General features: G+C 39.8%; 1 protein-coding gene across 1 annotated transcript in view; it reads left to right on the top strand.

The window, feature by feature from the left end:
• The window catches only part of CRB1 (crumbs cell polarity complex component 1), a 115,209-nt gene that overhangs the window by 46,463 nt on the left and 49,299 nt on the right, over window positions 1–19,447 (top strand). The window contains exons 6-8 of the mRNA XM_077825353.1: window positions 12,080–13,033; window positions 17,131–17,681; window positions 18,049–18,214. Of these exons, the coding sequence (XP_077681479.1) occupies window positions 12,080–13,033; window positions 17,131–17,681; window positions 18,049–18,214 (1,671 nt within the window). The remainder of the gene's footprint in view (window positions 1–12,079; window positions 13,034–17,130; window positions 17,682–18,048; window positions 18,215–19,447) is intronic.

Consider the following 19,447-nt stretch of genomic DNA (forward strand, 5'->3'; position numbering starts at 1 on the left):
CTTAATTGTTTTAGTGTTTGCAGGTAGTAAGAACATGAATGATAGTACTTTGCATATTTATATCAGCTCATTTGCACTGCTTGAAGTCAACACTGAAGTGATTATAATGAGGTATGACTTGTTTTTGTTTAGATATGCTTACTGACTCTTTCAGGTGCAAGGAGAAGTTAAAAGAAGCTAAACTAACCTTTTACTTCCCTTAAGGATGCTGATCACCTTTTTAAAAAGAAAATATTTTAATTACCTTGAAAATAGGGACATTGCTGTTTGTTTAGGAGGGAATGGATTAAGGAAAAGGAAAAATGCAGCATAGATGGCTAATTTGTGCTGGTAATTAGTTGCTAGAAATAGATTCATTGGGCCTTGTTCAGATTGATCTCACTCTGGTGTAAACTCTGAGATTCTAGCTATGTTAACAAGAAGACATTATTAGATAGTCATAAAGTTCAATAGTATCATGGATAATACACTGTAATGTCGGCACTGATTTTTTTCCTACCAAAAGAATTTATGCTTATTTATTATTAGGTTGTGTGCATATGGAGAGGGGCTGTGTCTGAGGTTAAGCCTTAGGGCTTGTCTCCATGAACACTTAGTTCATGGCAATCAAGGCTGTGAATTTACCCCATGCCTGTGTGCCATGCACTAAGTGTCCATGTGAACACTGCGGATGCACTGTAAAAGCTCCCTAGTGTGCTTTTTGATCTACCCTGCTTTGTGTACAGCAACACCCATATATAGTAAAATCCATGCCCTTACAATCTGCTGTACCCGGTCCAGAGCAAACCATAATTAAATACAATGGTGAGGACAAAGGTTATTGAAAGTATGTTTCGAGGAGAAGTAGAGACTCATTTTTCCACTTTATATCCAGCATTATATATACATACAGTATATACACATCTATTTTTAGGGCTCTATTCTCCTTTTAGCTGGGTATGCCCTATTAAAACTATCATTTTCTAGCCTACTAGCTTTTTGAATTTATTGTAATATGGACTGACAATGAGGTTATGCAAACACAGTCACTTTTATAGATTGTAGAGATGCACATTGGTTTTAGCAAAACAAAATTTCTTGCAAATCACTGAAATATTTTCCCAAGCTACTATCTCCTTGGGCAAGAGTTAGGGGCAGGAGCAGTTTCACACTAGACAGCACAATGGCTGTACATGCCTATCTCAATTAGAACAAAGAGGAAATGGCCGACAAGAGACAAGATACAAAATTCCTTTTACAAGAGACTGGATGCAGCCAAGACTCTCAATAGCTGTATTCATCAAACAGCAAACGTTCTTAAAAAACCCTTCAGAAGTTTTAGGAGTGAAAATTAATTTATTTTTTTAAATTCCAGAGTGAGGTTTTCTTTAATCAAATGCTCAAAACAGATTTTAAGTCAATGACACATGACCTTGTATGAACCTATTAAAGAGCTCAAAGGGATTGTTTGCTTTAAGATCCCTAAGGATACTTGGCAGTTCAAACATACACAGTATATGTTGGTACAAGTGTGTAATCTACACAAAATACAAAACAGATCATTGATGTTTTGAATTTAACAGTCTGGTTGGGATACCCAGCAAAGTGAAACATGAAAAATGGGGTGAATTGTTAACAAATCTCTCTCTGACATTCTGCCATGGCACTTGCAATTACAGCATACTGCAGGTAGAAAATAAAACATCTTTCTTTGGCTTTCACATGTCTAGTCCGCAGCTCCTTCCAATCAGTTGTAACCCTGTCTCCAGTCCTTTTGACGCCCCTGTCCCACTTATTTCTGTTCTATTTTGGTCCCTATTTTCCTCCACCTTTTGTAAGTTGCCAGTCTGCTTCCCCTCATATGACTGCCTTTTCTCCATTACAAAATCCAATGGCCTCTTGTTTTTCCTAACTCTTCTCTATCTTCTGCCTTTGACACAGCTGATTTTCTCCTCCCTGAATCCACCTTCGATCTTTTTTAGCCTCTTTCTCCCTCCCCCTGTTTATATTCACATACACATATATATAAAATGTGAGCTCACTGTTGCTGAGACAAAATCACTATTCTGCCTCCCAAACTATCTCTACTTGTCTTTCTCTTACATCATTGATGCCATCCTCCCCATCACCCAGACCAGTATTTCTGGTGTCATCTTTGATGCCTTCATCTCCTTTTCATAGAATCATAGAAGACTAGGGTTGGAAGAGTCCTCAGGAGGTCATCTAGTCCAACCCCCTGCTCAAAGCAGGACCAACCCCAACTAAATCATCCCAGCCAGGGCTTTGTCAAGCCGGGCCTTAAAACCTCTAAGGATGGAGTTTCCACCACCTCCCTAGGTAACCCATTCCAGTGCTTCACCATCCTCCTAGTGAAATAGTTTTTCCTAATATCCAACCTAAACCACCCCTACTGCAGCTTGAGACCCTTGCTCCTTGTTCTGTCATCTGCCACCACTGAGAACAGCTAGCTCCATCTTCTTTGGAACCTCCCTTCAGGTAGTTGAAGGCTGCTATCAAATCCCCCCTCACTCTTCTCTTCTGCAGACTAAATAAGCCCAGTTCCTTCAGCTTCTCCTCATAAGTCATGTGCCCCAGCCCCCTAATCATTTTTGTTGCCCTCTGCTGGACTCTCTCCAATTTGTCCACATCCTTTCTGTAGTGGGGAGCCCAAAACTGGACACAGTACTCCAGATGTGGCCTCACCAGTGCTGAATAGAGGGAAATCATTTTCCTCGATCTGCTGGCAATGCTCCTACTAATGCAGTTCAATATGCCTCTAGCTTTCTTGGCAACAAGGGCACACTGCTGACTCATATCCAGCTTCTTATCCACTGTAATCCCCAGGTCCTTTTCTGCAGAACTGCCTCTTAGCTAGTCGGTCCCCAGCCTGTAGCAGTGCATGGGATTCTTCTGTCCTAAGTGCAGGACTCTGCACTTGTCCTTGTTGAACCTCATCAAATTTTTTTTTGTCTAGGTGGATCCTATCCCTACACTCCAGTGTATCTATCTTTCCCTCCAGCTTAGTGTCATCCATGAACTTCCTGAGGCTGCAATCCATCCCATCATCCAGATCATTAATGAAGACGTTGAACAAAACCGGCTCCAGGACAGGCCCCTGGGGCACTCTGCTTGATACCAGCTGCCAACTAGACATTGAATCGTTGATCACTACCCGTTGAGCCCAGCAATCTAGCCAGGTTTCTGACCACCTTACAGTCCATTCATCCAATCCATACTTTTTTAACTTGCTGGCAAGAATACTGTGGGAGACCGTATCAAAAGCTTTGCTAAAGTCAAGGTATATCACGTCCACTGCTTTCCCCATATCCACAGAGCCAGTTATCTCATCATAGAAGGCAATCAGGTTGGTCAGGCATGACTTGCCCTTGGTGAGTCCATGTTGACTGTTCCTGATCACCTTTCTCTCCTCCAAGTGCTTCAAAATGGATTCTCCCTTTACGTCAAGGTCCTCTCCAAATCCTCCTCTTTTTTGCCACAAATTCATCTCCAAAATCTTACCTGCTGTATCTCTGTCACCACTAAAATTATTCTGTTTTCTGTCTTGGCTATTGCACTTCCCCCCACCCCCACCCCCCGGCTTCCTCATAACTCATTCCCCACTTTAATCTGCCCTGTGCTCTCACTCTGACCATGTTCCTTTTAAAGTTCTTCTCTGGATTCCCACATTCTTTGAATTTCATTTCAGACTTCTCCTTAAGCTGGCTCCAGACCTCACTTCTTCGTACAGTCCGTTCTACAGCATGTGCAGAGCCTCAAGCTGCTTTCTCAGCTACTCCTTTCAGGGCGGACAGTGCCAAATAGACACTGACCCTCACAGGGGCGTGGCATAGGGACACATCATTTCAGGGGAAGCCCAGGAATGATTGTTCTTCATTGCACAGGCCTGGGGGTTGTTGTGTGGGGAGCTTGATGCAGCTGACTGAAGAGTTGGGGATGCTGAGACCAGTATTGTGTCTCCACTACTATTGCCACCCTCCTTGTCCCAGTTGGTCCTTTCTGGCTCATATCCAACTTGGGATCAAGGACGGGGGAGACCGAAAGGTCCCTGAACTGTCTGCTCAGTAGTTGCCAATGTGTACCCCAGAGGCCAGGGAAGTAACTGGATGACAATCTATCTGAGCTATGGACAAGCATAATAGGGTGCTGTGGGCATGAGTGTTATGCCATCTCTGCTCTTAAAAAATGGAACTATTCAATGTCTTCTGCACACTGATTTGGTGATAAATGTGTAAGTCAGTGAACTAGTAGCAATGTCTGGTGTCTGCAGCTATTTACAAACTGAGCTATGTTCCTACTGGCTATCTGAAGAGGACCAGAGCAGAGAGAACATGAACATCACTGGTCCGTGGCTAGAACTGTTTAAAATCATCTGGAAATATAGAAATGTCTGAAAATGAGAAAAATAAAATAAAATAAGCAAGGCAAAAAATACCCCCCAAACAAATCTTAGTAAATGAGTATAAATATTAGCTGTGTCCTCCAGAAGACACCTTTTCATCCAACAGATACAAACAGGCTAACATATGTGGATATAGACACCCTGCCCCATAAAAGTGAAATGCAAGTGAACTAATCAGTTCTACAGAAGTAGGGACATGGTTGGGGCTTGAATTGGTTGCCATTCAGGGGAGGCATGGCATTAGTAGCACTTGTTTCTCCTGTTTTTCTGATTAAGGCCCCAGTCCTATAAGCAGATCCACATGGGCAGGCTCAGGGGGGCTGTCCAAGTGAATCTAGAGTAGGCCTAGGGGCAAGCAGCAGCTATGCCATGCTGTTCTATGAGAAGGCTTCATGCTATTCTCAAGCCCAAGAGTTGCTAGCCTCTGACCATGCTCTACATAGACTATTGAGTAAGATATACTGATGCCTAGCAAAGCAATCTCATGAAAAAAGCCCAGCTGAAATGACTTAGAAGCTGATGCCAGTGGTTAAATAGGTTGGCTGTTTCCAATATTTGTAAAATAAAATAAACAGGCCGGTCCTCACTACACAATCACCTACAGCAGGTATTTTTGTTTTCAAATGAAATCTATTTAAGGTGTTACCAAACATCTAACAAATGGAAAAAAATGTCCAAATGCTGTTGCGCTCAAAAAGGTTTAATGATGTAAGAGATTAAGGCCTTTTCCCCCCCTGCTTAAAAAAAAAATCCATGAAGGCTGAAAAGTTCAAACCAGTCTATGAAGTTTCAGCCCAGTGCAATTTAAAAAGGTTGAGTTACAGCATATTATACCAAACGTAGCACATTATGAATTCCATATTCCCTCAGCAAGAGTGGCATATTTAATGAGTAAGCCAAGTCATTCAGCTCTGTTTCCATTTTATGTTTTTCCCAAAATTGTATTAGGCTAAAATGGACATTTCAACTGGCAAGAGGAAAAATAGCAGAATAATGAATTTGTAGGCAATAAAGCAATAACTAACAAGTTACTAGGACTTTACAAAACGTGTGTTCTATGTGAAAGGTATCGTGTACATTATCTCAATGTCAGCAAAAGCTTTTTATAATGCAGTTTTAAACAGGGTTTTCAACTTTCCACGTGCGTCAGCCCTACCCTGTATTTCGTCTTTTGTACTATATGACTTTTTCCTGCTAAAACAGCCACACAAGATTTGCCAGAGCATATCTGATTGCTGGTTGGATTAAGACCAGCATCCAGCAAAAGTCTTTTTTTTACATTCCAAAAGTAAGAGAAAAAAAATCCTTTAATTCACCTCACCAGCTCTGCAGTGTACGAAGCAGTAAAATTTCCCTCCTGACCCCTGTGGTAACTGATTTACACCCTGAAGCATGAGATTTAATTACCATTATTTGAGGACAGTCGATTTCGCTTCCTTGCACTCTCTCACTCATAAAGGTGCATTTCCTCCTTCCAGCAAAAAGTAATTATCTCTTTGCAATTATCAGCACAGATGTGGCAAAATTTGAATTTTCATGATTATTCAATAAGATTTGGAGCACTGAAGAATATGTACCCAGCGAGATCATTCAGCTGGCCTCAGGATTAATGAGCCTCTTGAATAGAAGATGCTGCAGAGAGTGAAGGGGCTTTTATAAGAGACTGTTCCAATACAACTGTTAAGATGGGTGGGGAAAGGATAATTACAGATTCTTCCCTGTCCATCCCCAAGAATACATATTTTTAAAGGGCACATTATCATTTAGGTTGCTGCAAGGTTGACTCTTATTTGCATTAGAGTTAGCTTCATTTACACTTTAGACACTGGGAATTATTCAGCTTTGTGAGAGAGATGAGCCAAAACCAAAACACCATATCTGAACTCTTTGTAAGGTTCTGAACCAAAACCCTCAGATCTGAGCACTCTTGAACTTGGAGTTTGAACCCCACATCTGAGCCTTCCCAAGTTGCAGGGTGCTCAGATTTGGTTCATGATAGTGTTAGCTTCAAGCTGCAAACTGGAATCCAGAAACATGGTTTTCTTTCATGCCCATCTCCCTGTAGAACAAATGTGTAGTAGATAAACTTGAATTTTCTGGGTGTGGATGGCAGAACTTCCTCCATAGGTGGAGCAAGCAGAAATTTGACCAACTGTAAAAGCAGCTGCTCGGGCCTTCAGTAAGGATTCAATGCTGATTTTAGCTGACTGGTTGATTGTATTTGACTCCCCTTGCAAGCAGCTACGGAACAGGTTGTTTGACCTCTCTAGCTGAGATCCTGATTCTCAAAATGTGAAACTTTTTGCTTGTACATTGAGCCCATTTGTTAAAGAAATAATCCAGTGACAGTAGCAAACTCCCAAGTGCCATTGTACCAGAGTGACTTTTCAGTAGAGAAATGCACTTTGAGCCTTGTAAAGTACCCAGATACCACAGCATGAGCACCAGATAAATGCTGATAATAATCTTTAGTCATAACACGTTACTAGTGTTTCCATAATTTTGTATAAGACTTCCTGAGTTACTTCTGAAAGAGTCTGAATTACTCTGTTCCAAAGCATATGCATTTGTTATATGCATGATCACACTATATACATAACTCTTTTCAGGCTGAAGGGGGTGGCTTAATTATTTAAACATCAGGTTGCAAACAGCCAGGTCCTATGGCACTCTGGATTCAAATGCTGGCAGGGTCATCTCAGCCCTTCAATCTGTCAAGGTAGAGCAACTGAGTTTCCTGTATATGGGCATCTTTGAGACCATAAAAGCCATATGCCTGAGACACAAAGCTCTGACAACCCTGATACTGGGTGTGGGCACTCAAAGCCAGTCTGCGTAACCACTAGACGGGGCGGGGGGGAGGGGGAGTTGCATGTCCCAGGCACTCAGGGATGTTCTGATTTACCATACCCCAGACAGATTCAAATGCAGGGCTCCTGTAGAACTATGACCACCTTTTAAAGGTGCCCTCACCCCCCAAGGAGTGTGACAGTGCACATTTAGATGGGGCATTATAAGTTATAGCTTGAGAAAGAGTCCAAGTATACATGTCTACTGCGTAAGCAGCATAATGAGTCTTACATTAAGCCCTACTGATCTGGCTTGGGGAAAATACACTGTCAGCTACATCAGCAAACATAGTACATACATGGAACAAGCTAATCCTGGAAAAGAAGCCCTCATTTCTAGAATTGTTTCAAAATTTACAGAAACTTATTTCATGGACCACATAAATATTGTAAGATCCATTTTACTGCGGAAAAAAATGATTGCAACTAGGATGCAGGCTTACGCTGTTATAATGACAGTATTTACAGGTAATTGGGGTTTCTTGTTGTTGTTGCTAAACTGTGTCTTGGCTCAGACCTCTCAGTGTTTTCTGGCAGTTAGACTGTACTAAACATACCTGAATAGTACTTGCATAATATTTAGAATGCATTGAGAAATTGAGATGGGAGGGGATGGTAAATGGATTTCTAAACAAAGACGCAAACAAATGTTTAATTCAGATAATAGCTTTAATTTTAATTATTTAATGGAGTGAAAATTAATGGACACTTGGCAGAATTAAATTTGAATAATTGCTTTTGTCATTCAATTTCTGTGGCAATCACTTGCTACTAATTTTGAAACAAAAAGCTTAATTTAATATTTTAAGAATTTGGTGAGTAAACAGCTTTAATATCTTAATAGCACATTAAAATGCAAAGAAATTATCAGTTTTTTCAAGAACAAGGTCAAATGGACACATTTCATCCAATTTTTTAAATAAATTGCATCATCTCAGATGGGGAAAAATTAACATATGGTATATGAAGAAAAACATTTTTAAAGTATTCGTGATTTCAAATTGTATTATGAAATAAATGGTGTACAAAAGAAGGCTGGCTAATTTTACTTTTAAAAGAATGTACAATGTATTTAGCTGAGCAGATGCTTATAACTACCAAAACAATTAGCTCTGAAGTGACAATTACTATTCCTTCTTAACTAATTTTTGGTCTGTCTCATGGCCTACCTGTATGCAAACTATTTTTTACATGATGACTTGTACACCAAACTGAGATTGGTGAACCACATAGGCAGTTCTATAAATATTGACTAATCCTTTTATCTTGAGTGACAGTGGTTCTTGCTTGCACAGCCAATTGGCAAATAACAAGCAATATCAGCCAGTGCTTGTAAGGAGGTTTAATTATTCTTTTCAGAGTAACAGACGTGTTAGTCTGTATTCTCAAAAAGAAAAGGAGTACTTGTGGCACCTTAGAGACTAACCAATTTATTTGAGCATAAGCTTTCGTGAGCTACAGCTCATTTCATTGGATGCATACTGTGGAAACTGCAGAAGACATTATATACACAGAGACCATGAAACAATACCTCCTCCCACCCCACTCTCCTGCTGGTAATAGCTTATCTAAAGTGATCACTCTCCTTACAATGTGTATGATACTCAAGTTGGGCCATTTCCAGCACAAATCCAGGTTTTCTCACCCTCCCTGGAAATGGCCCAACTTGATTATCATACACATTGTAAGGAAAGTGATCACTTTAGATAAGCTATTACCAGCAGGAGAGTGGGGTGGGAGGAGGTATTGTTTCATGGTCTCTGTGTATATAATGTCTTCTGCAGTTTCCACAGTATGCATCCGATGAAGTGAGCTGTAGCTCACGAAAGCTTATGCTCAAATAAATTGGTTAGTCTCTAAGGTGCCACAAGTACTCCTTTTCTTTTTAATTATTCTTGAGAACTAAACAGGGATTTAATCTTTGGCTTTTCGGTGGGGCTTGCATGTATGTTTTATGTTGATCTTAATACAAACTAGAATATATATTGTTTTTTATTATTTTTGAAATCTCATATAATACTGCTTAAACAACAGAGATTCACATTCAGACATTGAAATTCTTATGAAATAATGTTTCCTAAAATTTATCCTAACATGCAGGTTCTTTACATTCCAGGGTTTTTCCTTCTGTAGGCAAAGGAACACTGTAGTGTGGTTTCATTCTTGGTCATACATCACCATTAGTAAATGTTCTATTTAATTTAAAAAGTGGAAATGTATATGATTTACAACCAAATGTTCTTTGTTCATGGAATTATTTTCATTACTTAATTTTTATACTGATGTGCACTTAAGGCCTGATTCTCTGCTGCTTTGTACCTTCTGTAGTCATTGACTCCTACACAAAATAAATACAAAGTGTGTGTGATTGCTACTATTCTGACTTCATACCCACTTACCATGGGTATGAATGACTACACTAACTGCAAAAAGTGGAGAATCAGCCCTTTTTTGTGATACCTTTATGAGTGGCAGGAAGGATAAACTGGAAGGATAGACTCAATGATATATGTGCAGGGCTCAGACAGGTGAAATGGGGATACATAAGTACCTAGATAGACCATATATTGTGCCGTCTACTTTGCCAATTCACGCTATGAAAGGTGTAGTATGAAGTTCTGATCCATACATTGTTAAATGAATTCTGAAGATTCTGAGGGCATACAGCTCTTGGCATACTTAAGCACCCAGCTGATTCTACTGCTTCAATATTACATACATTTTTAGCCCTGACACAAAAACCCAGTGACACCTAAAGGGCTACAAAAGCAGTACATGATTGAGTTGTACATTGTACACTTGTGGACACTTCATTCGTTATGTTAAAGGCAGAAAAAGTGGGCTACATCAGGAAGATGATGTATTAAAACATCGGCTGAAGCATAGCAGCTCAATGGAACTTCACTTTTCATATAGTCAAATAACTTCTAGTGTAGCAAAAAGCAGGACAGGACTACAGCATATAGATTACTGTAAACTGGGTAAGGCAGATATTGTTCTGGCCCCCAGTCAATGAAGGTTTAGAAAGTGAACTTGACTTTAAGAAAGTCGGTCCCAATTATTCCTATTTCTGTCAGGTGTCACTACACATTAATGTACAAATAGACATCTCATGATGGAATATTTATAAGCTAGCTGGGAAACAGACAGACTACAGCAGTAATAGTCCATTGCCAAAACATAAGAGATAGTACTGGCTGCATTTGATGATCTGAAGTTTCATCTGGAAACTTCACACCATAATTTGAGAATGATAAATGACAAGGGTCATTGCTAAGACAGGGGTCTAGCTTTGATAATGATTGAGTAAAGTGGACAGACAATGAATTAGTATGGCTGCTATTCCAAACTAATCAAAATAGTTTAATTTGTTCCTATAATTTCCCTTGGAGGACGTTTGTGTTTTGCTGTAGTAGGTCAATCTCTTTATAGGTTTACATTCAAAGACAGGTACAGTATGTGATAGCAAATTATCTTCAATGAAGGGAATAGTTTCTTATCATATGCTGTTAACTACACTACAGAGTTCTTATACAGTTCCTGGAGAGCCAACATAGACCCATCTAAGCCAATTTAATTTCAGTGGGAGATATTTGAGTTCAAACATTATTTTGGTTAATTACTTCATAATGATCATACGTTGAAATTATATTTCAACTAAAGAGCTCCAGACATTTCATTTCATTCTCTGGAATAAAAACTGGGGAGGAAAATGGAATCTCTGTGTTACAACGCATGTGAGTTTTCAACCAAAAATCCCACTGGGATCTTCTGCAGGCCTCCATGGGAGTGTAAATGGATTTCCCCTCTCCATTGCATATGTACTGGTCACTCGTGAATGATGTGGTTCCTGGCTGTTCTGCATGAGAAGGGAAACTGGGGGATATAGGCCCCATTTATTAAGTTTCAGATCTATGTCAGATATGTATTGTTAGCATCAGAGTGAATCTGTTGAAGGAAGGGAAAGGTCACTCCCGAAACGTCGTGAAGTGAGCACTGAATATCAGTACTAACGGGTCACCCTGGAGAAAGCTGAATCTATAAAAGGAGGAGTGGGGACGTGATTATGGGAAAGCTTTTTTCTATTTAAGGTACATATATGGCCTCCATCACTGTAGTTTCTCAGCACTTGACAATCGTTCATGTATTTATCCTCACAATACCCCTGTGAGGCTGGGAAGTGCCAGTATTCCATACCTTACAGATAGGAACAGAGGCACAGAGAGACTAAACAGCTTGCCCTGGCTCACACAGGATGTTTGCTGCAGAGCTGGACTTAAACCAGGTTTCCCGCAGCCCAAGTAGCGCTCTACCCACGGGACCATCCTTCCCCTCAACTGAATGAATGTAAATGAGAAAGAAGAACTTGCAGTCTCTGAGCTATGTATTATTTTATTATTCATACATATTAATGAACAGTTCTTGGCTTTTACCATGTGATAAAAAAAATGTATTTTTCCAGAAGAATTGCCACTTTCACACCCACTCTGCCATGGAAAGCAATTTGTTGGATCACATCTTCTCTCAATTTGATTACACTGCCATTCAAGACAAATTTGTAGCTTGCTCTTTTCTTCATCACTTACTTACCACATGTACAGTGTATGTACAGAGCTTAGCACAAGGCCCTGACCCTGATTGGCACCACTATACACTACTGCAGTACAAAACAATAACAGCATCTATTCTCATTGCTGTCAACCACTGGGGACCAACCATCCCTTGATAAACAGATTCCCCCCTGTAATTAGAGTTCATTTTATTAAATATCTAAAACAGTTTGAGAAAAACTGGCCTGCACTTATCCAATCAAATCTTCTTCTTTTTTTAGGTATTCACTGTGAAGAAGACATTAATGAATGTTACATGAACCCTTGCCAAAATGGTGGCACTTGTGAGAATTTTCCTGGAAATTACACTTGTCATTGCCCATTTGGAGAGAAGGAGGGGATTTCTTTTGGTGGCAGGAACTGTACTGAGGTCCTCCTTGGCTGCAATGACCATCAATGCCAAAACAGTGGTTTATGTATCCCACATCTAAAAAATGGCCACCATGGATCCAGCTGCATCTGCCCACCTGGGTATACTGGAACACACTGTGAAACAATAACCACCTTTTCTTTTGAGGGAAATGGTTTCCTGTGGGTGAACAGTGACATGACCGCTGTACAGGGATCTTTCTATAACATAAACCTGAGGTTTCAGACTGTGCAACCTACAGCTTTTATATTTCACCGCGGGAAGAAAGATACGTTTGTCACGTTGGAGTTACTGAACGGCTACTTACGCTTATTCATGCAAGTCAATAACCAGCCACAGGTTCTTTTGCATATTTCACATAATGTCAGTGATGGAGAATGGCATTCTGTGGAGGTAACCTTAGCAAGAGCTGTTACCCTTAATCTACTTGACAGCTCTTGTATAGAATCATGTGTCAATAAATCTACTGCTGCAATAGATAGTGATCAACTGATGTTTGCATTTCAGAACATATTTTTGGGTGGTTTACGAGAGGGAAACATGAGCAGTGACTTTCTACCTAACATCTATAATATGCATTCGGCACCTTCATTTGTAGGCTGTCTTCAGGACATTGAAATAGACTTGAACATTATTACCCCTGAGAACATATCAAGTGAAACATCTTTAAATGTCAGATCAGGCTGTACGAAACAGGACAGGTGTGAAAACCACCCTTGTCAAAATAGGGGACGCTGCATCAACTTGTGGCTGAGTTATCAATGTGACTGCTACAGGCCCTACACAGGGCCAAACTGTTCAACAGGTAAGATAATGTTTTTGGCATTAGTGTATTAAACACCAGCTCAAAGCATATAATCACAAATAACAAATCTGTTTATATCAGTGATGAAATGCCATGACCCTTAAGACCTCCGCTGGTTACTTTCAACTGGTGAGAAAACACAAGAGGTTAGTAGAAGCACTTGTTCATTATTTTCTAGTTCTCTCTATAGGAAGCCTAAATTTCAATCAGGCAGCAAAGTCAAGCTAAATTGATGGGTTCTGCTCATCCAGTGCTTTAATTTTTTTTTAGTTTTAATATGCCATTAAACTTTGGGAAACTCAGGTTTACTGTAGGTGTAGCACCCAGTGACCTAAAGGCTATGTCTACACTCTAAGCTAGTGGTGTGATTCCCCTGCTCATGTACACATACTTGCCCTAGCTCTCATCCAGATAGAGTGAATATAAATAGCAGGGAAGCCACTGTAACACTGGTATCAACAGTGGAAGCACAGCTGAGCCAGGCTGACTACAAACCTCTCTGAAACTGGGCTAGCTAGCTTGATGACAGCTAGTGTGAGTACATGTCCATGACAGGGGAATCACATCACGAACTTGTAATATAGACATAGCCTTAGGAGCTTAAGTCCTATTTTTAAAACTCACTTAGGTACTAGTGAGTCTCAGTATCTGTATGTAAAGCAGTACTCCTGTTTTTGAGGGTAAATGAAGAATGAATAAAATATTGAACAAATGAAAAAAATTAGACATTTAAAAAAAACCATATCTGAGCTTTCACCGGCAGATTAAGCCTGACAGTCAATAGCATCATTTTACCAACCAACCTAGGGAGAATGAACAGCCTGAGGATTGGTAATCAGATCTTTGGTTAGCTGGTTGAAGTCCATCCCAGGGTAAAAGTTACCAATAACTGATACCATCTGAGAGCTGCCTGGTTGCCTCTGTGAAATGAGTCAATTTCCCACTGAACATGCACCCACATCTCAAAAACCATTTAACTGGCATCCTTATGGGCAGAATCAGCAGAAAGGCCAAAACCTGAAATTGAATTACCCTCACTTTCCTCCACATTAGGCTTGCCAGTCCTCCAGGATTGTCCTGGAGTCTCCAGGAATTAACAATGAATTTTTAATTAAAGATTATGTCATGTGATGAAATCTCCAGGAATTCATCCAATCAAAGTTGGCAACCCTACTCCATGTGATCCTCCACGTACGAGCTGAGGCAAACTGGAGGGACAATATGAGGTCCCTGTATTGCTGTCTGCTATGCTCTACCGGCTATGTGGATAAACAGAGTGCGCCATTCTCCAGGGTTGTAAATATAGCACCTTTCTGGAACACTTTGAACTGGACCCTCCCCTCCTTTCTCAGCAAAAGCCTACTGAGCTCAGACTGGGAGTTTTGTCTGAGGAAGGTGTGCAGGATTTGGCCCTGTATTCACACACAAATGCCCCCCACCCCTTGGTACAAATTACTAAGTTTCTACTAACACATGATAATTTGGGGATGAAGAAAAGACAGTTTATTTTTTAAACCAGGCAGTCTGGAAAAAAATGAAGAGCATCAGCAGTGCCCTAGCTAGATTCAAAGGGCCAGATCCTCAGCTGGTGCAAGTTGGCATAGCTGCATTGAAGGCAATGAAGCTACACTGATTTATACCAGCTGAGGATCTGGTCCCAGGGGGTTATTGGATGTATTTCACCAGAAAGCTGCATCTTGAAGTCCCTTTCAAAATGTTTAAATATTATATCATTTCATGTGCTGTATTTAATAGTTATTGATACCTTATTTCTTTTTTTTTTAATGTAAAATGATAAAGTCTGAGAGGTAATTCTAACAGACTGCTTTGAACTCCAGCTGTAATTTATCCAAAGGTTTGAAAAGCAACTTTGGAGTGTAGGAGAACATCTGGTAAATATGTTTGACTCTTTATATGAAGTGAAATGAAAACCATTCAGGGCCGGGAGAGGCTTATTCTTGCATTAGAACTGTTGAGAATGATTAAAAAGTATTTGGTATTTTTTTCTGCTAACCACAATATTCCTTGCAAATCATACCACCATGCCACTTTGATACATGGATGTTAGATATATGCAGGACTTAAAACAGTATGGCATTGGGGAGGAAGGGACTTGTGGCGAGGGATAACATAAGAAATGCTGGTGTCCTTTTGAAGAAAAGTTGCTGCCAAGGATTTAATTGACGTGAGGCAATATTTTCACTACATATACAAAATAACAAACAGATGTTGACTTATTTTGATCAGCATCCAGATGTAGAGACACAAGAGGTTAATATTGACCAAGGGGATGCTAAGTGTCCCATCAAACCCAAGATCAGATTCAGTATTTTTTTGTGTGTGTGTGGCAAAGTAATAGAAAAATTTCAAGTACAGTATTACCTTTTTCTAAGACTCACCCGTCCTTCGGAGGTTGCAAGGCTCCTATGCTCCAGCTCCTCACTCCATTAGAAATGCTCGCTTTTTTTCACATGGAAAATACTTAGTTCTCAAGGACTGCCTTCTAGAGAGGGTGCACTCTACAATGCTCTCATGCCTCAAAACACCCATTCCAGCAAAAGGGAAGATTTATTTCTACATGTCATGGTTTTAACAAGCAGATAAAGAAAGAAACGTGGATAATCTCTTTCATAAAATTAAAATATTTCATACGTAGTTATTTATGAAATTGTCTATTCAGGAGCAAGTCGGGGATTTATTCCCCTTACTAAATAATATTACTGTGGCACATAGTAACACCCTGGTTGTTAAAGGATTGTTAGGGTTTCCACAGTCAATCCCCTATTTTCATTGGTTTTATAACCAAGTCATAAAAAAAGTCGTGCTGCAGGCAGAAACTTGACATATGAGTTTTACTGCACAAAAGAGGACTCTGACTCTTTAGTTACAGGAGCGATTTCTTTCTTTAAACCAGGTTGACACTTTTTATGCATTTGACATGCTAAAAAAAAATAGCTCTTGAAAGTGTTTAGGCAGAAAGCCTACAATATGGAGAACAAGATTTTGAAACTTAAAAAATGTAAAACGAATAGAAATACTGTGGTTCAAAAAGCTGATGCATCAGAATAAATAGTTTCAATTACAGTGGTTTGGGAGACATTTCTGTTCTTAATTAAAAATCCCTAGCTTCATTATGGAAAATAGAGAGTGACAGAAAGAGAGGAGTTCTGGTTTAATCATCTTAACTGATAAACACAAATTTTTTAAAAAGTGTCTTGGATTCTAGATCATTTGCCTACCCCGGAGGTACAGCAGTGTCATGTGTTGGCAGAGACTGATCATATATAGAAATGACAATTTGGGAGCCAGAGTCACTGATGGATCTAGGCTGATGCAGATCAGCATAGGTGTAATCTGCCAAGGGAATAAAGGGCTATCATAACTCCAGAGTGGGTGGTGATGTGTAGAAACCAAAGAGAAAATAAGAGCATGTGCTAAATCAGCATATGCTCTTATCAGCCTCTTTGTTTGGAGACCTAGTCCTGATTTAACATTGTCCACTTTCCTTGATGGGAATGTTTAGGGAGTATATGTAGGGGAAACATTTCCTGCCCTCCCTGAGGATAAATCTCTAATGGTGCATAGGGGTCCACTTGGAATGGGTTACACTTCCCTACGCCAGCAGTAGTGCATATGGTCTTGGGGTGAAATCCTACCCCCGCTGAAGTCAATCACAAAACTTCTATTAACTTCAGTGGTGCCAGGATTGTACCCTTGGTTTTTAGGGGATGATAACAGTTAGGTTGGGCTCAAAATACACCCTTCTTATGACCAGTACAAATAACTGTGCTGGAGTCTGCCCTGAGAAACCATCTGGATAAACATCCTCACAAGATGTACAGAAGCTGCAAAAGGGGAAGAATGTGGTATAATAATGTACCTTATAGCACCAAAATAAAGCCTAACCCTGCTCCCATTGAAGCCAATGTGAATTTTCCCATGGAAGCCACTCAGACCAGAATCAAATCCTTATTTTGTCCTTAAATGCTAGCAGGTGCCTCTCTATTAGTGGTAGATGTTTGATCATTGTGCTGCCTGCATTAGTCAATTAGTCTTAAATTATTTTATTTTCTCTCTCTTTCCCCCCTCATTTCAAGAGTACATGCCAGGCCGATTTGGACGTGAGGACTCCTCGGGGTATGCTGCTTTTTCTGTTGACGCTGGTCAGAACGAAAACATGACTATATCAATGTTTGTCCGAACACGGAAGTCTTCTGGCTTGTTACTAGCTGTGAGGAACAGTACATCTCTGTATATAAGGATCTGGTTGGAAGATGGGAAACTAGTCATGTTAGCCTCAAATTCCACCAAATTGTTCGGCACATGGACTGTGAGTGATGGAAATTTTTACTTAATATCATTAAAAATACAGCCAAATAGGGCTGAATTGTTCCAGTCATCTCAACAGCTAGGCTACATTTCTACTCCAATACTAACAGTCCAAAGTAGGGATATTCTCTATATTGGAGGACTACCAGACAAACAAGAAACTGATATAAATGGTGGGTATTTTAAAGGCTGTATCCAAGATTTAAGACTGAATAACCAACAACTGGAATTTTTCCCCATTACCACATCACTGTATTCTGTCATCAACCGAACACTGATCAACGTGACCCAGGGCTGTACTGGTGACAATCTTTGCAAGGTGAGGATGCCATTTCTCAAAGCATGTTTCCATGTTTAGAGCAAGGACTCCTCTTTTGGCCCATGAATGTTCCCATGCAATATGTGACAGTAATGACATCTTAAACAAATAAACATGCTGGTAAGAGCAGATTTTGCTGAATAGTGCTGAACATCGTGGGCATCAGCAGCAAAATATATGGGGTTATGAAAGGTGAGGTAAGGATAACCATTTACTAAACCTGCTATCCATGCATGGAACCTGTAAGGCTTTATAGCTTTCAATCCAAAGTAAACACAATTCCGTTTTATCCCAAGGAATCCTGCCTTCCCTTGTGTGGGACTCCACTGCTATTTGCTAACACTTTGTCTCTACTCTTTCCATTTAGTCCAACCCTTGCCACAACGGCGGCATTTGCTATTCTATCTGGGACGACTTCACTTGCACATGCCCCCCAAACACAGCAGGGAAAGCATGCGAGGAAGTTAAGTGGTGTGAGCTCAGCCCTTGTCCTCATGAAGCACAGTGCCAGCTGGTACACCAAGGATTTGAATGTAGGTACATTTCTATCATCCCTATAACCTCTGGGAAACTGAAACAACTTCAGATAACGTTGATTTTCATGACCTGTTCAATTAAATCAAGCATTCCAATTCTCATGCAACCCAGCAGAATTTTGTTTGTTGTTAATGATGATAATATAAAATAATAAATAATAGAATCTTGATCACTGCTATTAAAAGTATTATGAATGGAATAATGGGATACTAAAATTCAAGTTTCAGCCATCATCTGTGGCTGATCACAAATTAAGATCCATTTAATCTTGGGCCTCTTTTTTAAAATTACCTTTCCATTTTGAAAGCAATGGAGTGAGGATTCAGATAATATTGCCTGTAGGGGCTTTACTCTTCAGTTAATCAATGCATCTACTTGGCATGTTTATAAAATAGACCACTTTGTTCCATCAGAGCACCACTGCAAGGAGATAAGAGGATTAATCTTAAGATGTTCTCCCTCCTCCGGAAAGACATGCCAGATGACATACTCCTGCACACTGCTTTATTCCATTTTCTTAAAGTGAAGGATCTTTAAAAGCTATCTTAAGCATCCTAACACTACCAATGCATTTGAAGGATAGTCATTTCAACTGGTATCTTAATAAAGAGCATGAGAATTCCAAGAAGCTTGTTCATTTGAAAATTAATGACCACTACTTATCATAAGAACATTTGCCAATGTGTTGGATATCGCTTTTCTATTTCCCCTCCCTTGAAATAGCATGGAATTTAAAAAGCACGCTGAGATTTTGTTATGGTGTTTTCCAAAAAGCATCCTTTTTTCTCCAAAAATACCCCCATGATGCTGTGAAGCAGGATTACTGTACACAAAGTGCAATGGAAGCAGTTAGAATAGCTGACTCCTAGGAACTGAAGAGTTGGTCAGCAAAAGATTTCTAGCATAGACGAAACGGAGCACCCTGCAAATAGATCCATATGATGCAGGTTATTGTTGAGACAGGAAAAAGAGGTCAGTCAGAGTGAGTATTAAAACACATTTATATTTTAAAATACATAGTTATATTTATATCCTAAATAACATATTACACATTCTCTTTTATTATAAAAATCTAATAGGTGATATCTTATCAACAATTTTAGCTGATTATAGTGGAGTATAAACATATGGATGGGAAGTAATTGCACTGTTTCCTTTTGCTAAAAAACAAGGCAATCTACATCTTTAGCAGTCTTTAACTTTAGATCTCAGTGTTCTTTTATGTGGCA

Source organism: Eretmochelys imbricata, chromosome 8 (assembly GCF_965152235.1).
Source record: "Eretmochelys imbricata isolate rEreImb1 chromosome 8, rEreImb1.hap1, whole genome shotgun sequence".
NCBI lineage: Eukaryota > Metazoa > Chordata > Testudines > Cheloniidae > Eretmochelys > Eretmochelys imbricata.